Source organism: Bos taurus, chromosome 16 (assembly GCF_002263795.3).
Source record: "Bos taurus isolate L1 Dominette 01449 registration number 42190680 breed Hereford chromosome 16, ARS-UCD2.0, whole genome shotgun sequence".
NCBI classification, from domain to species: Eukaryota; Metazoa; Chordata; class Mammalia; order Artiodactyla; family Bovidae; genus Bos; species Bos taurus.
Window position 1 is genome coordinate 43,235,370 of NC_037343.1, and position 23,142 is coordinate 43,258,511.

General features: G+C 40.6%; 1 protein-coding gene across 11 annotated transcripts in view; it reads right to left on the reverse strand.

Moving 5' to 3' along the window:
- The window catches only part of KIF1B (kinesin family member 1B), a 151,498-nt gene that overhangs the window by 44,438 nt on the left and 83,918 nt on the right, over positions 1 to 23,142 (reverse strand). For 5 of the 11 annotated variants that reach the window (XM_005216995.5, XM_024976730.2, XM_002694045.7 and 2 more), the window contains 5 exons: positions 8,053 to 8,146; positions 6,962 to 7,110; positions 4,904 to 5,082; positions 3,964 to 4,101; positions 2,552 to 2,800 (listed from right to left, as the gene is read on the reverse strand). In XM_005216995.5, coding sequence (XP_005217052.2) covers positions 2,552 to 2,800; positions 3,964 to 4,101; positions 4,904 to 5,082; positions 6,962 to 7,110; positions 8,053 to 8,146 — 809 coding nt within the window. Of the gene's footprint in view, positions 1 to 2,551; positions 2,801 to 3,963; positions 4,102 to 4,903; positions 5,083 to 6,961; positions 7,111 to 8,052; positions 8,147 to 18,302; positions 23,077 to 23,142 lie in introns of those variants that run through there. The other 6 variants (XM_024976732.2, XM_005216997.5, XM_024976731.2 and 3 more) reach the window with 2 other exon arrangements.

A 23,142-nucleotide genomic window follows, 5' to 3' on the forward strand; every position in this document is an offset into this window, starting at 1 on the left:
GAGAAGAGGGATGAGAGAGGGGAAGATGTAAAGGATATATTAGCATAAAGTTCTGTGAGGGTACATAAAAAGGGAAACAAATTCTGTCAACACAAAGATAATGAAGATCCTAGTTACAGAAAGAATGTCAGTTCAGGTACTTAGGTCACAGAATAACACAGGAGACCTTTAACCAGAAGACTAGCTTAAATACTTCACATTTCATCCCAAGTGATGATGGATGATTCATAACATCCCAGCATGCCATAAGAGAACAGCTAAAGGGACAAGCTCTTTTAACTTTCATATAAAAATTCACCAGAGGCAGCCAAGGCCATGAATCAAAACCTACAAATGGAATTTTTTAAAAAACTAGAAATTTTATGTGAATTGTATTTGCAATTATATGTCAATAGGGGAAATCTAATCCCATGAATCACACAAACAGCAAAGAAGTTACTCCTCTTACACAGAGAATGACTGGTACGTAACTGGGTGACACTGTGTTGCTATGAATTGTCTGTAGGTAAGAAATGCCATCAAGGGTGAAAATAAAGAGCTACCCTTCACTCTGCTGACCACTACGATTTCACCTCCTCCCTACTGTTTTCCTTGCAAAGTCAAGTGAGTTTCAGAACCAGGGAACCCAAAGAAATGGAAAAGTCAATTCCTAAGCCATAGTTCCACAAGTAATTTACTTGAAAATTGAAGTAGAGGTGACTGCCTTATACTTACAATTCAATCTGATATGATTAAAAGGAGAGAAAATACATACATCTTAAGGCAGAGAATTTCCCCATTAAGTGGGATTCTGACTTAAGTTTTCCATACAACTGGCTCAAAATACAAATGCTTCCGAGTAGAACTCTTAACCAGAATATTCACTCTTCTAGAATGCATGAAAGAATAAGAAAGAATAAAAAGATCTATTTCTTTTTTTTCTTACCTAACTCTATTTTACACTTGAGAACCCAACAGGCCTCAGTTTAAGTTGTCAGCCCTGTTAGGTCAGTGTTCTTCCCAACATGCCACATAGTGTGAAGCCACCTATTCCTCATTTACAATGATGCAGAAAAAAAGTGAGCAGCGTGAGAAGGTGAGAAGCTGCACAACCGGCACCAGGACTGAGCAGTTTACCCATAAAAACTTGGTTCCAACTTCGGACCCTCGTAGAAAAGAGGCTAGGAATAGCCGTAAAACCAGGAACGCATTATGGCCCCTTGATTTGTGCATAGAACTGCCTTCCTCAGTTTTAATATAAATCATCTCCTCTGAAATCCTGAACATCTGTTCCCGGCATACACCAGACAATATTCATGGCTGTATAATCCCTTTACATTTATTCATGGAAAACCTAAATAAATGCCCCTTTACCATTATAAAACCCTGAGGCTGTCTAATATTCCAATCCAATATTCCAACCTATGGTCATAACCGAGGTCTTCATTTCTATCAAAAAAGCACTTCTTTTCTCCCTTTCCATAAAGCTGATCATCTTCTACATTTAATTCTCACCAGGTAACCAACCAACACCATACTATGAGCTAAGCTTTAGAACCTTACATACCTAGTGGGTCAGGAGACTTGCTGCACTTTAGGTTTATTTTTAGATAACTTGTGCTAACCCATTAACACTGAAGTAATTTCCCTTTATTTTTAAAGGGTTCAACAAAACATGGTTTTAAATTACCACTGAAATTAAATGTAATACCTCGAAACATAATACTTTTTTTAATCCAGTGAGTGCTGCACTGTTGAATTTGTAATTAAAATTACTTCAGCATGAAGATTGGAAGGATGTAGACAAAGACCCCAGTATGAGGAACATGTGCATGAGAGCTCTGCATCACTGACAGATGGGGCCAGAGACAATGCCTCAGTTTGGCAGCTAAACTCAACACAAAGCAGTGTCATGGAGCACTGAACAAATATCCATTGTTGACAGTCTCAACAGATAATTTTATGAGATTCATCATTACAATGCCTACAGGTAATATCTTAGCAGAAGCCAAAGATCCACGAAACTGCAAAAGAAAGGTATCCATCTGAGTTAGACAGAGGGAATTTCACGTTCCTGATTCTTTTCTGGGCTATAGACTATGCAAGAAATAAACCTAATGTTACTCCTGACTCTACGTTTGTCCCTGTGATTCCTGCTGATGCCAAGAATCCCTTTCTCCTAACATTGGACTTGCTCTGTTCTCCCTCTCATATTGCCCCCTTAGGCTTCCTCACTTACATTCCTACAAGAGGAACTATCAGACCACAATAACACTCTCCAACTCCAGAACAGTGTGACTCTTGGCCTTAATTACTTTCTCCTCTGGGGTCTCCTCCTTCAGAACAAAATTACTAGGCTTGTAAGACAAGGGATCCTCCATGTAAAGTCTTCACACACTGCCACATATGTTGTACTGAGGAGGCCAAGAAGCTCCCAGACGCTGCCTGAGGGCTCTCTCACCCGCATCATGAATTGAACTAGATTAAAGCAAAATTGTCCAAAATTGCATAAGGAGCCTCTTTAGAGCAAGAGCTGGTCCCTTTTCGCCTTTCTCACTTTAACCTCACCAACCTTCCCACTAAAATGAACCATGGGGACCGGTCGTAAAACGGGTCGTGCCCATCACTGAAGAGATCTGAGCCCTCCTCCGTCCCTGCGTCAGAGCCGGTGTCATCCACGAACGCCTCCTCATCAAAGTCCTCCATCTCCTCTTGCTGCTCGTCAGCCAGCTCAGTGATGTCGGAATCGGCCGTGGAAAAAGTGGGGGAGGGTGTGCGGTCAGCAAGGCGCTCATTCACACAGCCGTGGAAAATGGGGGAGCTAGACACCAGGGGACACGCCGATGGACACAGCCAAGGAGAGAGGAACAGTCGGTTAAACAGGAAGCTACAGGTGCCAACAGGACAGAACCCACTGAGGAACCAAAACAAAATAAGCAAGTGGAAAAGCAAAAGGACAAAATAAGCATAAATCATCTGGTTCAGGTGAAAGGGAACAAGGACTGATCCTTAGAATAAGAAAAGCAAAGGGAATACATGAGTAGAATATGCCAGGTAAATAACATGCTGTAAAACATTTATGTTCTCCCGTTCACACAAAAGATTAGCAGCCAGGCCTCAAAGGAGCCACTCAATATCAAGTGAAATAATATAGTTTAAATCTTTATTCCAATCTCCATGTCATTGTGGAGCAGAAAACAAAATGGATGAATGATATATGGCAAAGTAGGTATATACCTTGCTTGGGTAAAATGTGTCTGGCCAATTCATCTCTTTAAATGAAAACACACTCTACAATTAGAGTAGAGTGAAAAAGACCAATGTCATTTCTACAAAATACTACGACTTCAGCTTCACCTTTGAACCCAGGTCCTTTAAAACTGTCAGAAAGTTTTCTCAATCAGAAAATAATTCAAATTCTGAAATCATTAAGGTGAAAACTTACATTTCTCTGCTTTTAAAATTCCAAATCTCTAAGAACTTGACTCAATATGGCCTCACATTCAATGCTGACTAAAGTATACATAAAAGAGGTGCAAGTGGGCTACTCAGGTGTGCAACTATTCACTCTTGGTAAAGACTAAACTGAGATGCACTGTTTTAAAAATTAAAGTGAGGATGTAGCAGGTCATGGAGAAATTGTAGTCTGATAAACTGCATGTCATACTGTGATTCTGAACCATGCCAGATACAGACACAGGTTTTCTTTTTCTTTTAAATCTATCTTGGTCAAGAGTAAGACATTTTGTGAATGAGTTGAGAGGCAGGGAAAACTGTCAGCTACTTTGTTTCAAAGTCTGAGATTTAAATCTGCCAGCTGGATAAAAGGGAAGGAAAATATACCAAATGGTACAGTGGCTATGTGTAAGCGAATAAGATTATAAATGGGGGCTTTTTTGTACTTTTTTCTTTAACTTTATGTAATACCTTTGAGGCTTTAAACAATTAAAACCATTACCTGAAAAGAATAAAATCATCACATACCTTCCCACAAGTTTGAACCAATGGAACCGATCATAAAATGGATCGCTGCCAGTCATGGTGGTCTCACTTTCATCTTGGGCGCTGGAGGCCATCTCCCCTGCTCTGTCATACATCTCTCTCATCAAGTCCAGCCTCTGCCTGGACAGTAAACGTAAAGTGCATTGGGTTAGTACCACAAGGCCACATCAAAGTTTCACACTGGAAGGATCTTCCATGCAAGGTTTTAAAAAGCTGCTCCCACCATTTAATGATATTAAAAAAGAATGAAGGCAAAAAGCACAGAAACTCTAACACTCAGTATCCAAGGTGTCAGAATATAGAGAGAAGCCATCAAGAAAGTCAAGAATGGCCACCTAATCTCTACTGAGTCCCAGGATAAATGTAGTTCAATGGCATATGGTATCTCAAACATACTGAAACAGCACAAAATACCTCATTATACTAAAGGCAAAGGAAGCTATGCTATAACTTTCCTGTTTATTCATCATCATCATGAGATCCAGGACAGAAAAGATGAATAATTACTAGATCCAAGACAGAAACAGATATTATAAAATTAAGAGTTATAAAATATAAGAGGGTCTATGGAGGGTTAATTAATTTTGATTCCACCCCCCTCCCTGCCAAATTTGCTTGCCATCTTTGCACAAGGTACCATGTAATCTTCCCTTTGTCATTTCAAATTTGGTACACACGCTGCCAAAGGAGCATTATGGAGGGTAAATGTAAATCACCTCTACAAATGACAAAGGTATTCACAGAGCACGATTTGTTCACTTAGAAGAAAACGAATGGACAGTGCTATTACCAACACCAGCAACAGCATTTAGATGCACAGAAAGGAAGCAGTGGCAACATCACAGAGAAAAGAGCCCGCGTGAGCAATTCATTATTATTTTCTAAATAAAAGCAACTGGCTTTTCATGTAATGTTTTCATACTTAAGTTTCTCCAAAGACCAATAATGTGTTGCTCCATTTTTCAGATCCTGAACTTCTACAGCTACCACTGTACGAGGGAAAGGTCTGTCTTCCTGAGTTTTTTCAATCTCAGTGGGAAGCAGTTCAGGAGGCAGAGGGGAGTACAACGTGTCCGTGAGCAGAACAAACTGAAACTGCACCTAAAGGGACAGAAGAAACCAGGGACAAACAGGCTTTTTGTTTTTCCAAGTGAGGTTCAGAAACAAGGCAACATAATCAGGCCCAATGGGAAAGACGTCAAACAGCAGCATGTGGTCAACAGCTTCTGATTGAGAAACGTGGCTACTTGTATATTAATCATTTAGCTATTTACAGTCTTTGTTTTCCTGGCCTGGCACAGTGTCTTTGCACAACCTAAAATCTCAATAAATATATCCTGGTTGACTGAACAAAGACTTCCATAGAGAACAGAAGGTGGACCCAGGAATGCATCCCCAAATGAGAGCAGGTGGACACGTGCTAAGGTTTTCTGTTAAATTCAGAGGATTATAACTGTTACTCTTAAAAGTGTTTACTACAGAAAAGTGCTTTGCATTCATCATGTCATTTATTTCTTGGCAACTCCCTATTTTTTTTTTTAACCAACCATTAATGAAATGCTAGGTATAGCTGTGAGAAAAAAAGACCTAGCCTCTGCCATCACTTAATCTATTTGAAGAGGAAAATAGTTAATATATAATCACAAAATGAGATGGAGTTACAAAAGAATAAGAGATCTTATTCCTATTTCACGAAACTAAAAATACAGCCCTAGAAAAACAGAATGATTTTTTCCCAAAGTCAGGCAGTGTGAGATCTTACCTACTTCTCAATACTGCCCCCTCATCCTATTCCCCGTAATCTTAGCAGTCAGGAGACTGTCAAACAGAGGGACATGCAGAACAATGAATCTATACTGTGGTGTGATGTTTCTGGCATCACAATTACCATGTGTAGACACTACTTTGACACTGTATGTGTATTCATTCTCTTACCCCTCAGGAAATCACAAAAACCCTGGGTAGCAGGTCCAGTTGCTAAACTCCCTCTGTAGGTGAGGGACTAGAGGCCCAGGTTACTAGAGTCAAACAACTGGGAGAGTTGGGGTAGGAACCTGGCTGTCTGGTTGCAGAATGCATGTGCTTGTCCATTACACAAAACTGCCTCTCAGAGCCTAGTAGAGGAGAAGGCACAGAGGACTTAAAGGTACCATCTTAATGGTAGAGAACTAAAGGAAAACTGAGATTTTCAGAACCCAAGAGAAATATTTTTCTACTGATATGTTTTGTTTTTTTTTCTGTTTCTTTAACTCTCATCAGGAATATAGTCTCCTCATATATAAAACAGGCTAGAAAACATGTTATTTTAAAAATTTCATTTAACAAATACTTAAAGACATCACTTTGCCAACAAAGCTCTCTATAGTCAAAGCTATGGTTTTCCCAGCAGTCATGTTTGGATGTGAGAGTTGGACCATAAAGAAGGCTGAATGCTGAAGAATTGATACTTTCGAATTGTGGTACTGGAGAAGACTCTTTAGAGTCCCTTGGACTGCAAGAAGATCACCAGTCAATCCTAAAGGAAATCAGTCCTGAATATTCATTGAAAGGACTGATGCTGAAGCAGAAGCTCCAATAGTTTGGCCACCTGATGTGAAGGGCAGACTTATTGGAAAAGACTCTGATGCTGGGAAAAACTGAAGGCAGGGGGAGGTGAGGGTGGCAGAGGATGAGATGGTTAGATAGTATCACCAACTCAATGGGCATCTGAACAAATTCTGGGAGATAGTGAAGGACAGGAAAGCTTGGTGTGCTACAGTCTATGGGGTCGCAAAGACTCAGACATGACTTAGCAACTAAACAATAACCAGTACCTACTTCATTCCAGGCACATATGTTAAATGAAGGCATACACAAACCTGTTTCACAGCAAAAAGCTGCTGAGTTCACCCAAGGGAAAGGTGGTCTCAAAATGAGGACCATGAAGCCCATCAGGCTCAGCTCTGCCTCAGGATGGTCCCTGTTCCCACAACCTCCATACCTTCTTCTTTAGTTCCACACTGATGGCATTGGCCTCCTTTAGGTAAACGGCATTGCCCCAGAGTAAGTCCCTTAATGAGGTGAATTGGTGAGACTTCCACTTCCGGAAGGCCCACTGGGCCAGCTCAAATTCATGTTGTGTCCACGGAACTGAAAAAGCAAACCAGGTGTATTTAATGGTGGACTCATAACTATGTAGAAATTACATCCCTCCTATACCTCAGCTTTTTAAAAAAATCAAGTTACTTTCCAGTTTTTCTTTCTTTTTTTTTAGATACAGCTCAGTGTGGCTTATAATAAAGAAAAACCCTTAGTCTGTTGTACAACTTGAAACAGATCTATTTTCCTTTCTAGTAGAGGAAAAAAAAAGGTCAGTTTTCACATAGATATTTAAAAATAAAGAATTCAGTGTACAAATTAAGAGTTTCTTTAAAGTTATTATGAAGCCTTGAGATTACTGAAGAGGTTGGGTGAAAAAATAAAATATGATGAATGTTCACACCGCATTTTAATTTCAACTAAGAAATTCTAGAAAACTTAAGACAGGTAGGTATGACAAAACAATGTGATGAGCAATCTGCCAGAAAGAGATTTAATGCACGCTTCTACATTCCAAAGTCCTCACGGGGTAATCCTGACATAAACCAGCAAATAAAACAGAGCATCCTGGTTTTGTTTTTTTTTTTTGGCCACACCACTCAGCATGTGGGATCTTAGTTTCCTAAACAGGGATCAAACTCTCGCCCCCTACACTGGAAATGTGGAATCTTAACCATTGGACCACCAGGGGAATCTGTAAAACAGAGCATCTTAACAAAGATTAAGCTCTATATTTGCTTGTCACATCTATATAAATTTCATATGTATGGTAATATGAGACAGTTTATGTAAACTGACTAAGAGATTTCTATGGAGACTATGCTCAGAAACCTTGGGTTCTAAGAGACACTATTAGTCCCACCCCCACTTCATAGAGTACAGCCTGGACTCTTAGCCTCAAGCATCTTTTAAATCATCTTTAAACTGGCTCAGGAATTTGACAACACAGATTCAAAACATCTACAGAGGAAAGTTTCAGTCTCTAGATTTCACCTTCTTCCTCCTCCTCTTCCTCTTCAGTTGTTTCTGCAGCCAGGGATCGCGTCTCCACCTGCTTCTGCAAGGCCTGCAATTTACTCTCATAGTCCTGAACGAAAACAAAGAAGATAACATGTAGGAGAGAGAGGAAATAGGAGGGAAGGAAAAGAGAAATGAAAGGAAGACTGGGAGAGGGAGAGACAGCAAAAGACAAAGAAACGAGAAGACAGCGGCAGGAAGCAACAATAAAAAGACAGACATACAGAGAAATGCTTCTGAACAAAGCCATAAAGCACCCAAAATAGTCTGCACTGGGTAAATGCTTTAAAAGATCTTGTATTCTAGGGAATTTAACTGCAGTCTCTCTTTCTACTCCTTAGACTCAAGAGTTCTTTATTTGGGATTACAGTAGAAGAAAGGGGGAATTTTTCAAGGAAAAAAAAATGCATGTGTCCTTTAAAGGTTAAAATGTATTTAAATAGTATCTTGACACATCCAAGAATTCCAAAGAAAAACAATACTGGAAAAGATTAAGTTCACTAAGGAAATGGCACGCCACTCCAGTACTCTTGCCTGGAAAATCCCATGGACGGAGGAGCCTGGTGGGCTGCAGTCCATGGGGTCGCTAGAGTCAGACACGACTGAGCAACTTCATTTTCACTTTTCATTTTCATGCACTGGAGAAGGAAATGGCAACCCACTCCAGTGTTCTTGCCTGGAGAATCCCAGGGACGGGGAAGCCTGGTGGGCTGCCGTCCATGGGGTCGCACAGAGTCGGACACGACTGAAGTGACTTAGCAGCAGCAGCAATATTGCTAAGAGTTCCACTTATCTGTTTGGATGGGAGAAAAAATTCAGATCATAGACTCTGCAACTCTCTATGGATGAAATATTACTATCTTTGCAGATGTAGGATAAATTTAGTTTTCAGGGAACCTCAGTGTTAAAAGAACACAGTGTTATTAGGATTGAAATAATCTACATGCTGCATTTATTTATTCAATAAAGAAATTTTATATCAAAATATACTGTTATAAAATGTACTATTATATTACAAATCATATTCATCCTTCCGTTCTCCCTTGTTTCCATGCACTCTCAATAAGTGTGATATCGCTACTATTAGTGAAAAATAAAATGGTTCTTGGGGGACTAAAAAAAACTTTTTAATGTATAAAACACAAATATACACACAGTATGTAAACTGATACCATGTATATCTGAGGTATTAAAATGGCATAGTGGAGAGAGAACAGGGAAAAAAGTGTCTAAAACAGTTCCTTGGTGTGTTCATGAAAAAAAAAACTTGTGTTTTTTGACAACAAAACAAGTTAAGGAAAAGACCTTCACACAGTAAAATACCAAATCACAGCATTAAGCACAGCCTTTAAAAAATAAACTATTAGGCTTCCTGCTTCTCCAGGAGTGGCATGATTACAGGCTGTAAAGAGATAGAAGGTTTAGGTATGACCATGTACTGTTTTCAAACAAAGCTCTCCAAGTCACAAATCAAATATCCCATGCATACAGAGGATCACTGAAAGCCCAGTTAGCGAACTCCATCACAAAAGGGGCTCCCGATGGCGATGCTAAGAAGGACGCAAATATTCTCCAGGCTCTAGTCATTTATTGTTTAGTCTCACAAAGGAAACTTTCTCTCTTTCATGGAGCTGGCAGTGACCAAGAGTCAGCAAGATAGCTTTTGAAAGACATCTAAACATGCTTTTTAGGATAACATGTACTGTGGGGAAAAGAGAAAAAGAAAAACATAAAGTACCAGGTATAAAGACATGGGTTTTGCTCCTGGAATCTGCTCTTACTAGTCTTATAATTCTGGGAAAGTTAATCCTTTTAACACCTCATTTTGGCCTTTTTTTAAAATAAAGATTTTATTATTCTACCTGCCTAACTTTAAGGCAGGACTGCAGGAAGGACGAAATGACAAACCATTTTAAAATGTATGTGAAAGTCCTCTTAAATGGCAACATACTATCAAAATGACAAGCAGTGTTTTTAGAAAGTTTCTTGTCTACATATATCCAGCCCCCCATCTTGGTTTCTAAATACCATTCTCCACTAACAGAAACCAGGGCTCCTTAGGAAAATGATTGATTTCAGATTTGGAGCAAGGAAAATACAAGGCAACCCCAGAATATCTTGTGCCAGGAAGCACAGAGTACTCAAAGACCAAGAGGACCATTTCAAAAGGATGAAGACTCCCACTGGTCAATAAATAATAACAACAGGAAAAGAATATATAGCACGTTGAGTATAAAAAGAATCCATGAGACCACAGTGATACTGAAAGATAGAGAGAAAAAAGGGAAAGCTCTTCCTTACCAAAAACAAAACAAAAGGCCAGTTAACAAATGAAGATGGAATGACAGAAAATCACTACTACATTGCAACCCCAGATGTAGTAACTGAATCATCCAAGGATCATTAATACAAGCTATCACAACTGACAGATGGAAAACAGAATATTCACACAATCGCAAGAGCCTACTAATGAGAAAGCACTAGAAAAAAACACATTAACTAAATTTATTAAACATTACTGAAAATAGGACAAATTGACATTTTACATCTACTGATGTGAAGCAGATGGAAGTACACAATATAACATTAATAGCGTTCTTAACAATGTTTAACCTAAATCAAATATCGAAGAAATAATCAAATTAGAAAGGGACCTTGACTCTTCAAAAATACCTATGTAATGAAAGATAAAAGAACCAAATGCAATAAATAAACCTTGATTGGACCTTGTATTAAAAAAACATACATACTTCTAACATTTATATTTTTTAGACAATTATGGAAATTTGAAAATTACCTGTATGTTACATGATTTTGAATCAGTATTAAATATTTGGATGGGATAATGGTATTAAGAGAATATCCTTGGTTTTAGGATATTTACGTGTATTTAGGGGTAAACTCGGAGAAGGCAATGGCACCCCACTCCAGTACTCTTGCCTGGAAAATCCCATGGACTGGAGCCTACCAGGCTCCTCCGTCCACGGGGTCGCTAGGAGTCGGGCACGACTGGGTGACTTCACTTTCACTTTTCACTTTCATGCACTGGAAAAGGAAATGGCAACCCACTCCAGTATTCTTGCCCGGAGAATTCCAGGGACAGAGGAGCCTGGTGGGCTGCCATCTATGGGGTCGCACAGAGTCGGACACGACTGAAGCGACTTAGCAGCAGCAGCAGGGGTAAACTAACATGGTATCTGTAACTTACTCCAAACAATTCAGAAATAGTATATACATATGGGTATACAAAGGTTCACTGTACTCTTTTTTTTTTTTTTCAAAATAAAAGGTTGGGTTTTTTTTTTAAAAACCTATGTATGAGATAGGGTTCTCTCAGCAAAAAGAGAAAGACTGTTGATTTACCTAAAGAGCATCAGATGGAAAAAAATGTTAATATTTTAGCTTGAGAATTTTTTTGTTTTTCATTTTTGCCCCTATTTTTTAATTATAGCAATATACACATGACATAAAATTTGCCATTTTAACCATTTTAACACATGAAATACGCTAATAATGTTGTACAACCATCACCACTGTCCATGCTCCAGAATTCTTCATCTTGTAAAACTGAAACTTTTTGTCCATGAAATACTAACTCCCACCCCTGCAGTCCTCAACCACCATTCTACCTTTTGTCTCTATGATTTTGGCTACTCTAGGGTATCTTGTGTAAGTGGAATCATGTATGCTTGTGACTTTTTGTGACTGGTTTATTTTTAAGGATTTCCTCAAGAATAGGATTACACCATGAGTAAAATAGATAGCCAGTGGGAAGTTGCTGTATAGCACAGGGAGCTCAGCCTGGTGCTCTGTGATGACCTAGATGGGTGGGACGGGAGAGGCAGAGGGAGGTTCAAGAGGGAGGGGATATGTATATACATACAACCGAGTCTCAGTTGTACAGCAGAAACTAACACAACATGGGAAAGCAATTATACTTCAATTTTTAAAAAAGGGAAAAAAATGAGTTTACAAGCTGGTCAAACTACCAAATGAAGACAAAGTCCTTAGATTCTGACAGTTAAAAGAGTGACTTTTCCTAAAAGCTGTAGTTGTGCTTTAGTGGCAGTAAAGCTGACATAAAGAGATGTTCAATAATGCTATAGACCTAAAACTTTAACTACACTTTGACCAGGAAAAATTTCTATAAGCAGTTGGTAGTCCAAATGTCAATTTGAAGTGAAAGTGAAAGTCACTAAGTCATGTCTGACTCTTTGCAACCCCAAGAACTATTCAGTCCATAGAATTCTCCAGGCCAGAATACTGGAGTGGGTAGCCTTTCCCTTCTCCAGGGGATCTTTCCAACACAGGGATTGAACCCAGGGCTCCCGCATTGCAGGTGGATTCTTTACCAGCTGAGCTATCAAGGAAGCCCCCAAATGTCAATACCAATTCTTGAATTGGCCTCCTCTTCCCCAAACCAGGCTGCATATGAGCTTCCAACAAGGATATTTTGATTGTTACCAGAAAAATACTACTAAGCCCTGGATTTTTCTGCAATAAATGGATAAAGAGATTCAGATACTACTGTTCTGTCCATTTCATGGAGTAAATTAGAATCATTACAGAAAACATGCTAAAAAATAATATATTTACCAATAGTCTTTTCTGTTTATAAAAAGTTCCAACTAACTGAATATATGCTCCATATTTATAAAGGCACTGCACCGACTGTTTCCTCTTCTAGAATGTTCTCTCCCACCCGACTATCCTTATTTTATAGCTTACTTTGTGCTAGGAATTATTCTAAATGTTTAACATGGATTGTTCCAAGCATCCCAATAATGCTATGAAAATGTTTCTGTTGTTATTCTCATGTTAAAAAAGGAGAAAAACCTTAAAGAAATTAAGTAACTCTCCAAAGATCAAAATTAGCAAGTGGTAGAAAAAGGACCTGAACCCAAGCAATTGGACTCAGAGCATGCTATTTTTTTCAAATAAAAACCACTATCCGTCCATTCATTTGACAAATGAATACCATCTTCACTCCTATTATGTGCCAGATGCTAAGGATAGTGAGTGGTCAATAAGACAAAAGTTCCACTGGTGACGGAGATACGCTAAACAGTAAACAGACACAGTACATGCTATGATTTCAGGAGAGAGAAGTCCTAGGAAGAAAGGGAATTATCAGAGGCCAATAGAGAGCAGAGATGAGTGGAGGAAAGCTAAGATTAGGTGCTCAGGGAAGGTCTCTCTGCAGAGATAACATTTAATCAGAGATCTAAGCAAGCACTCTGAGATCCTTGGTGAGGTTTCTTATTCCAGTCAAATTTAGCTAACAGCAAGCACAAAGGCCCTAATGTGGAGTTTGGTGTATTTAAGGAAAAGCAAGAAAACCGGTGCGGGTGGACTGGAGGAATGAGAAGAGCTGGAGAAGCAGCTGACAACTGTCAGATAGGTACTGGGTTATGGACAGGTTTATAGGCCATAGAAAGGACTGTGGATTTTATCCTAAGGGAGTCACTGGTAGCCTAGAGCCAGGAAATCTAGCATATGTAGTAAAAATACCAATGTCCATGGAGAATTGCCTGTGGACTTGGAATAAGGCCAGGAGCCGTGAAGCTGTCCCTGCAGTTTCAAGGGAGATGGCAGTGGCCTGGTCCAGGGTCTCAGCAGGTGTTAAAAAGCAAATGGAGCTGGCATATGTTTCAGAGGCAGGAGAAGTGTGCCCTGCAGATGAAGATGTGACCATGGGGTGTGAGAGAGAAAGGGAAACTGAGGATCACTCTTGGATTCTGGTCTGAGCTAGCTGCTCTGGTTTAGATAGTTCAGATGTGAGATGCCAGTTAACTCTCTGGATGTCAGGTCACAGTTGTGTGTCCGTGACCAGAGATTGGGGGAAGGCCCAGGCTGGAGAGAGTACCTCTGAGAGTCAGCAGAGAGGGAGGCAGAGCAGGGGTCTGCAGACAGACTGCCTGCCTGAGACCGGACCTGGATTCCACTGAGCAGCTGTGCGAGGATGGGAAAGTATGTAAAATGGGATTAACAACACCTACACCTCACAGAGGAGGGGTGCTAGGAGGATTCAGTGAGTTAATACATGTAAAATGTATTACATGTATTTGGTCCAAGTACTGTTGACCCTTGAACAATACAGGATGGGGCACTGAAAACCTGCACATAATTTTACAGTCGGCTCTCGGTTTCCAAGGTTCCACACCTGCAGATTCAACCAAATGTGGATCTGTGGTATGCATTCACTAAAAAAAAATCCACATCTAAGTAGACCCATGCAGGTCAAACATGTGTCTTTCAAAGGTTCACTGTAAATACTCAACAGGAGGTGCTGTCTTCATTATCACCTGTGTGAACACAGAAGCGGAGGCCACAGAAATGTGTGAGGTCACCTGGAGGAAAGAGCAGATATAGGAAAAAAAAATGGCCTATGTCTGCGGCCACAGAGACCATGAAGGAGCAGCGAGAGAAAAATAAGAAGCCAAGAGAACAAAAGGTTTTGAGAAGTAAAGAGCAGGCAAGCCATGTAAGATGCTAGACAGATTTAGTAAAATGAGGACTGAGAAAACACCTGGATTTTCCACCAAGGAGACTCCTGGTGACCCTGACCAGACTGGCTGCAGTGGTGATGTGGGAATGAGTCTGACTGGACTGAGTTCAAGAATGGAGACAGGAGACAAGAAAAAGAAGGTAGCCAGTGGGCAAAAGTACAGAAAACGCTCTCAGGAGTATTTCTAGAAAAAGGAACAAACACAGTGGCAGATCACAGGGAACACAAACTTTTTTTGAAACTGGTGTTTCCACGCTGACAGGAATAATGTAGAAGGAGAAAATCAGATGCTGTGAAAGAGAAGGGGTAGGTGTACAGTAAGTCCCTCAGAAAACGGAATGAAGGGAACGAGGGCTGGGCTAAGACAGGAGCACAGACAGTTCTTCCACCAAGAGGAGGGAAGGCCAGGTATGAGTATGAATGCATGGATGCAGACCTGGATGTGGGAAGAAAAGAAAAACTTCCTGATTCCTTCTCGTTCTCAAAATGGAAGTCAGCAGCTGAGAGCAAAAAAAGGCCATCTTTCATCTCCTGAGACGCCTGGTTGTAAACCTTCAGAGCATCCTGTGATCTTCCCTCAAGGCATTTGTCACAAAAGTACTATATGACCACTGGTGTGACTGTCTAATGGCTATCTCCTCCATGACTCTGTGAACTTCATGAGGCCAGGAACCTCTCATTCACCACGGAATCACCAGCAACTGGCACTTGTCTGTCTTCTAGAGTAGATACACAGTTGTGTGCTGATCTAGTCAACAGTTCTCAGAAGCGTCCGGAGGTTGGCAAATCTGCAGGCTGAATCCAGACCACCGCTTGTCTTTATAAATACAGCAGCTTTAGCAAAACACACCCACACCCATCCCTTTGCTTATCATCTACAGCTGCAATTCTGCTACAACAGTGGAGCTGAGCAGTTTTGATAAAGACCATGAGGCTCATAGGAGGCTTCCCTGGTGGCTCAGACTGTAAAGAATCTGCCAGCAATGCGGGAGACCTGGGTTCGACCCCTGGGTCAGGAAGTTTCCCTGGAGAAGGGAATGGCTACCCACTCCAGTATGTTTGTTTGGAGAATCCCAGGGGCAGAGGAGCCTGGCGGGCTACAGTCCATGGGACCACAAAGAGTTGGACACGACTGAGTGATTAACACTTACTTACATATGAGGCCCACAAAACCTAAAATATTTACTACCTGACCCTTTATAGAAAAGGTTTACCAGTCTCTGTTCTAGACTGTGGTTCTCAAAGACAGATGCTGATCCAGCAGCAGTAGGAACAGCAGCATCACTTGAGATCTTATCAGAAACACAATTATCAGACCCCACTGCAGACCTCCTGAATCAGAAACTCTGGGGGTGGGCCCAGCATTCTGTGTTCTCACAAGCCCCTCGGAAGCTTCTCATGCACACGACAGTTTTGAGAACCACTCTTCTGGGTGACACACACAGATGGATGGTAAAGAAAGCACGACAGATAAGGTACTTATTCTAGGTGAATTTACATTCTCATGCAAGGACCAAATAGGCGCACAGAGCTAATATTAAACAGTGGGCTGCCCTGGGATCGGCTGCAGCAGGAAAAGGGGCACGTGAGCATTGATGTGGAAGTGGAGTTAGGCACAAGGAGAAAGGACTCTAGTCTTGAGCAAGTGCCAAAGCCCAGAGGTGGGAACAAGCTTGGCAAGCTCAAAGAACAAAGTGCTTGCACAGTGAGGGAATGTTAAGACATGAAGTCAGAGAGGCAGGCAAGAAGCCAAAACACGGACAGCCTTGGAGGCTACAAAGCACCATGGGAAGCCACTGGAGGCCACTGGCACTGACTTTTGTTTTCAAAGGATGATGCAGGTTGCCGTGTGGACAATGGTGTACAGAGGTCAGGAACAGGAGAGAAGAGACTCGTTAGGAGGCTACTGCGGTACTACTGGTGAGACACGATGGCGTCACAATGAGGGCATCTCTGAGGAGATGGCATTGAAGGTAAAAATGAATGTCATAATTTTGGGTTTTCCAGTTAGGCTGCTTTTGACATTAGAGGCTTGGCTCTTTTTGCTAATACTGCATTCCTCTTTTCACGGTGGATTATAACTAGCAAGCAATAGCTAGAAGGGAAACATCCATGTTCCAGTTCTTGTCAACACCTTAATTTACTCACCACTGGCAGTACCATGCAGACACAGCCTCAGATCTATGCCTCTGGGGGTCCCGCAACACCTGTTCTTAGACCTGTGCAGCCCCTGTCTTTTCCTACCTCTCAGGCCTGCTTTGGTCTCATTTACTTCATTTTCCAACCATGGTTCAAGCAAGAGCCATTCACCACCTCATGGGATACATACATAGGCTTATCCCCACCACAAAATGATTCATTAATTCTATCTCCAAATAATCCATCAGTCACGCCCTCTCTCCCTGCCTGCTTGGAAAGTATCATTTCTCATTTAGTTCCTCCATCAAGTTCCCAACTGAAGCACTGGGCTCTGACTGCCTTCTTCCAACTCATCCTCCCACCCAAACTTCAGCCATTTCTAAAAGGTTAATATGACAATGCAATCTCCCTGTAGAATATATGTTAGCTTCCATCACACTCAAGACAAAAATCCCAAGCCATGGGATGGGATGCCATTAACCCAGCATGCCAGTCTGGCCCTTGCCCCCTCTCCCCAGGTCCACTCATCTCTTATCACCCTCCAACACACAGCTGTGTTCCAACCAACCCCAAGTCACCTGCAGGTCCCTGGACCTGACACGCTTCCTCCGTCCCTCTGCCATTCCTCACTTGGATACACTGACACGCGTGCTTTGGGATTCTGCTCTTGGTTCAGGGCTTCCTCTTTCAGAAACCTTTTCCCAATCTGCCCACGCTCACTCTGTGTATATCACTACACATATTATCCTACACTGGAATCGTCTGTACTGTTCTAGAAGTGGTCAGATATTGGCCACTTTTCCACCAGTTTCACCGACAGTAGAGATACAAAGTACCTGAAGGGAAAGAGAAAAAGCCTGAAGCAAACCAATCCAAGTTTAATGTTTCCCCCAAGCTCCAGATTTCATATTAAAAACTCATGGCAGGGGAACAAAAAACCCACGTAGATATTGTATTCTACTCTCTTATGTATGATTATGTTCTTTATCAACATAAAAAATAATGCATGTCCAAATGTTCAATAAGACTGATGGTCTGTTCCAGAAAAATCTTCCATTTTGTCCTGTTCACCTCTAACATATCACCAATACTCTGGGTGGAGAAAAGCAATGGTTAAAGGGAAAAAAGAAAAGTTAAACAGAGCTACTCAAAGCTTTTCAGAAATTTCATGTCTACCTATATATATGAAGGGAAGTTTACCATTTCATTTAAAGAAAACTTTAAATCAAAATTACATAGTAAAAACATAGAAAATACAGCTCAAGGTAAACTCAGAGAAGTCATACAGGGATATCTGATATCCTCATTCATCGTCAAAAGTAGAAAAGCTTTTATTTAAGTAAAAGGTAGCATAAAATAAGGGTTAAAGATCTCATTTAAGACAGAATTTTGATAACTCAAAAAGGGTAAGAAAAGCAAAAGCTCTAAACAAATGAAGTTCATGTAGAAATGTTGTTAAAAGATATGGTTTGTAATCATCTTCAGATGAAAAAGCAATAAATAAAAGTCAAGCCCAGGTTTAATCAGCATCATGCTGTTTCCCGCTCCCCTCCTCCCACATCAGAGACAAATCACACTCTTAAAAGGTAACTTCAGTTTTTATTGAATGAGGACTTTATTTTTTAACATTACAAACTAACTCTCCCTTTCTGAAAAGGTAGATCTTACACTCAAAGACCAATCTTCAAGCATTTTTTTAAAAAGAAACTGGGGGAGAAATCCATAGTTCATTAACAAGAAGATTCACAACTTCTTTTTACAGTAACGATGGGAGGAAACCAATACACTTCACAACCTACAGTGGTTCAAACTAAATATCTAGAGCAGATTTTTAAATCTCATAAAGATGACATAAAGTAGACAATTATGAAAACTGTTCATAATACAGAATCTGGCTCTGACAGCATAGAACAAGTACTTGCTTTGCATTGCACCTAAGAAAGCATCTTCATTAAGGTATTCCAGGACAGCAGCTTCCCCTGCTCCCAGTCTTTTGTGTATATCATTAAGGCAAGTCTACAAAGGACCAGGAAGGCACAGGGGCATAGCAGCTGACCGGAGGAAACCTACGTAACTTCCTATAGTCTGACAGCCTTTAATGCAGACATTGGTGTGGCAAACTGTGTTTTGTCCTGTTTTTTTTTTTTTCCTCCCAGCATCAATCTGCACCTGAAGCACAAGAGGTCACTTCAACGGAATAAACAATTCCCATTCAATGCATTTCCAGTGAAAAGAGAAGCACCAGAAAGAATTAGAAGTAAAAATAAAGGTTTAGACTTGTTAGATAAACAAACTAACTCTGCAAAGAATACCACAGTGTGTGGTTTGATTTGTGAAATTGTACCAATTGATTAGGACTCAACGTCTATTATGTCAGATCATTATGTAATTTCAACAGCGCAAACTTTTCTTAAAAAACTGCACCATGATAACAGCTAGGGATATTTCAGTAATATAATAATGACTTAGTGGTGACCATTTACCTTTGATCTTGTAGGATTTAAGCTTGGGGACAGATACTGTCAAATTCAAAAACAAAACAAAACAAGGCAATATAACCAATCACAAAAGCATGGTACTGGTTACTTCTTTAGTGAGAGTCAATAAAGTAATTTCATATTTTCTAAAATAAGTATCTGCTCTGAAATACATGAAGGGAGATAGGTAGCAATCAATCAAACCTTGGTTTCTTTCTTTCTGGTCATCTGAAATTAAGGGCTAGTTTAGATATCTAAACATTTCAGTAACCTGAGGGTGCCTCACAAATATAAATCTAATCCTTTGGAATATCAAGTGTGGGTATAGTGCCTACCACAACCCACATTTGTGAATGAAAACACTGTATTTCTTTTCATTCTACAGCCTCGTGATCAGCAGTAGAAACTCACACCCATTGTTCAGTGCCAAAGGGAGATACCTGTCCATAAGAAGATTAAAAAGGCTACCATAAAAATGAAAATACATAGGTCTATCCTATGTTATCTCAAGTTGGAAAATTGAGAGCCCACTTCTGATACAGAGTTGAAAGCTGAGTTATTATTATTATTAGTTTTAGAAAATGAACTTTTTGCAAGAAAGAAATAGAAAACTATGCCTAAGAAGGACAAATGCGGAGTACACAAGATGCACTGAAGTGACTGATTTGAAGTAGCCTACAAAGTACATTCAAACCACCTGGTACAGGACACTGTCATCTCAACTAAGTCAGTTCATTACAAACATCACTCCTGTCTAATCTGCCATAAAACTTCAGCTGAAGACTAGGACTGCTCTAGCTATGAAAGCAAAAATAGCCCCCGAAGTTAATTGGAAGCAACTTTTTGTGCATTATGAAAGCATTTTCTTAGAAGCAAAGAAAAAAAAAATACTATGATTAAAAACAATGTTCTAATAAAGCATAGTGCCCACACGCAAAGGAAGAACATCCTATATAACCACAATCTGTGAGGCTTCCTTGAACATTAACTGCTATCCTGGATGTCATTTTTCACACCATCTGGAAGACAAGCGTCTGACAGGTGACTTAGTGTGACTTGGGGATCTTCAACAACGTGGTGTCAGGCAATCTCACAGACATCTCTGGCTCTTCACACCGCCTCTTAAAAAAGTTTCTGACAAGTTCAAGAAATGAAGGATGTAGAAAACTATTCTTTTCTTCCCATCAAAATCCATCTTTTTTAGTGGATTCTCCAGTGAGGCAAACTGAGACCACAACACGGTAAAATGAGGTATTGATACAGTAACTGTTCATCAGGACGTCTCTTTCCTTGCTTGAGAATCTGTGAGCGTTACTGCTGCTGACCAAAGAATAGTTTATTATACATCATCTCCTTTATTCTCAATCAGACCAAAGTTAACTTATTTCAGTATTTCATCACCTACTGAAAACAAGCAGCACACAGCCAAAGGCTGCAGCCTTCTCCCCATGTATCACCTCTTCCCTCTCTCCACCAAATAACCTCCTTAATAAACTTATATGTACTACTCAAAGCATCGTGTGTATTTTGTTGGTATTTCTGTTGGCGTGACATTGGTGAATAGTTCGGTGTCTTTCTGTATGTATTTGTGTGAGAAATGATGTTAAACTTCAAAATGCAAACCACAAACAGAAATCCAAGCAGGTGCCAACTTAAAGATTTCAGTATTATGACAGAATTTATACAAACACTGATGTATTCAAAAGGGAAAAAAACCTACTGAATCAGTTCTATGCAAAATACAGCTGAGTAAGAAGATGTGGAAGTACGTCTTCTGGGGAGAAGACGTACAGTTGTGTACTATAAAATACGTACAAAGACATTTAGTTCTTGCTTATGAAACTTCCAATGATATTTAAAGAAAGAAACAGACATGGATAGGAAATCCAAAGCTGTGTCCACAGCTGCATGTTCTTATTTTTAAACTAATGTCTAACATTCATGGGGAAATAATAGACATTCAATTCAACATCTCAAATTCCTATTTAGAATGTTTGCATAAACCAAGAGGCAGGTTATTTCTGGATATCAGATAAATTTATAGGTTTTACAAAAACATAACAAACTTACACCAAACAAGACCAGTCTGGGTAAGTAAGTATATTATCTAGGCACCAAGAAAGGAGGACAGTCTCAGAAAAATAAGGGAGGTCTCAGTGTTTTGTCCAAAATTCCAGAAACTGCCCACTTACGGTATACAAACAACAGGGAGGTGTTGAAACATTTACCAGTGTCTTATCTTTTAACAATAAAATCAGTTCATATTTTAGGAACACAACATTACAATCACAATGTAAATACTAAGAACTCAAGGCCAAGGCTAGAACCAACTGAAATCATAAGCTACCATCGCCTGTTTCCTCCACCAAGAATTCAAGCTTGTCCAGTAATTTAGACTGTGGTTTCCCGACCAGTTTTGAGATTGGGTGCCGAGAACTGTCGCCTCATTCTCGGAGGTGTCACAAACTGGCTACAGTGGTTGGGTCTGTCAGTCTGCTTCTGACAAGAAGTGGCTGCACTGCCCTCCAGCTGAGCTCCAGTGTTATAACTACAGTAAGCTTGACGGTGCTGGTGCATGTGGCGTTTCGCCTGAAAAGTCTGCAGGTCAGCGGTGGGGTGGCCACTGTGGGAGGCGAGCACTTCTGGGGAAGCAGATGCCTGGCAGCGCGTACTTTTCGGTTGGCCGTTATTGAGAGAATTGCTTCTCCAGCGTAACTGAGGTGGCTGTTGTTGATTATTAATGTGCTGCTTGCTAACCTGAATGTGATCTTGACTTCGAGTGCCCTGAGGGCCCCATGGTAACTGGGGATCCTTAGAAGCTGCTCTAGTACCCTTTTCTTGGTTCTCCGGCTTATTTCCTTTCCTTCCATCTTCCTCTTTGGGAATCCTAAGCTCTATTACCTCATCTTCTGTGATGATGATGTGTGTCCCAGGACTCCATGAGTTTCTGTGTTTAGGGTTGCTCTTAAACGGAAACCGCGGCTTCCGGTTCTCCGGAGGGATGAATCGATGAGGTACATTCTGCCGACGAAGCTGCTTTGTTATTTCCTGCTGCTGCAGGTTCTTGAACCGAATTTGCTCTTGCCTCATCCAACGCAGACGTCCACGTCTAAAAGCTGGGTCTCCGTTCATCAGCTGGGAGACACGTTCTTCTTTACCAAGGTCTCCGCTGTCGCCTTTACTTACATCATTCTCAGGCTTACTACTGGCACCAGCACCACTGGGTTCCTTTGATTTTTGGTTTCCTTGGGTTTTCTGTTCTGGAGACCCAATCAGTGGCAAGACTTTCTCCATTTTGAGCATTTTATTTCTTAAGACTTTTATCTCCTCATCTTTCATGTTATTTTGCTTTTTGACTTCTTGCAAAATATCTTCCAGCTTGTCTATATGAACCTTGAGGTCATCCACATCAGTCCCACCTTTACTACTGGCCATTACGTCCTCAATCTTCTCATCCCCTACACCAACGGTGTCCCAGACATCCCTGGCCACTGCCCTCCAGGAGTCCCGCTCATTAGGATCTTTCTTCCCATACATGGCACAAAGTTCTTTCATCTTAACAATGGCCAAGGCTTCAATCTCCTGCCGACTATGCCGAAAATCATTGAGAGCAACCTCGTAGCATATCTCTTTCACAGCCTGAATCTTGAGATCTGAGATGGTGACCCACTTGGAGTCTTTACTCAGGCGTCTTCTCTGGGGGATCTGATACATTTTTATTGGTTCCCGTTTCTTCCCACTGCTTGGGAGGCCGCATTTTTTAACAATGGTTTGCAGCTTGCTGGGAGGCAGCTTTTCTCTCAGAGAAGTAATCAGTTTCCAGCTCTCTTCGCAGGATCTCTTGTCAGAATCATCCCCGCTATCAGAATCCGCGTCCTTTGGAAAAACAAAATCAAAAATGGCCCCAAAATAACCAAAATTAAAATGTAAAAAAGGAAACTC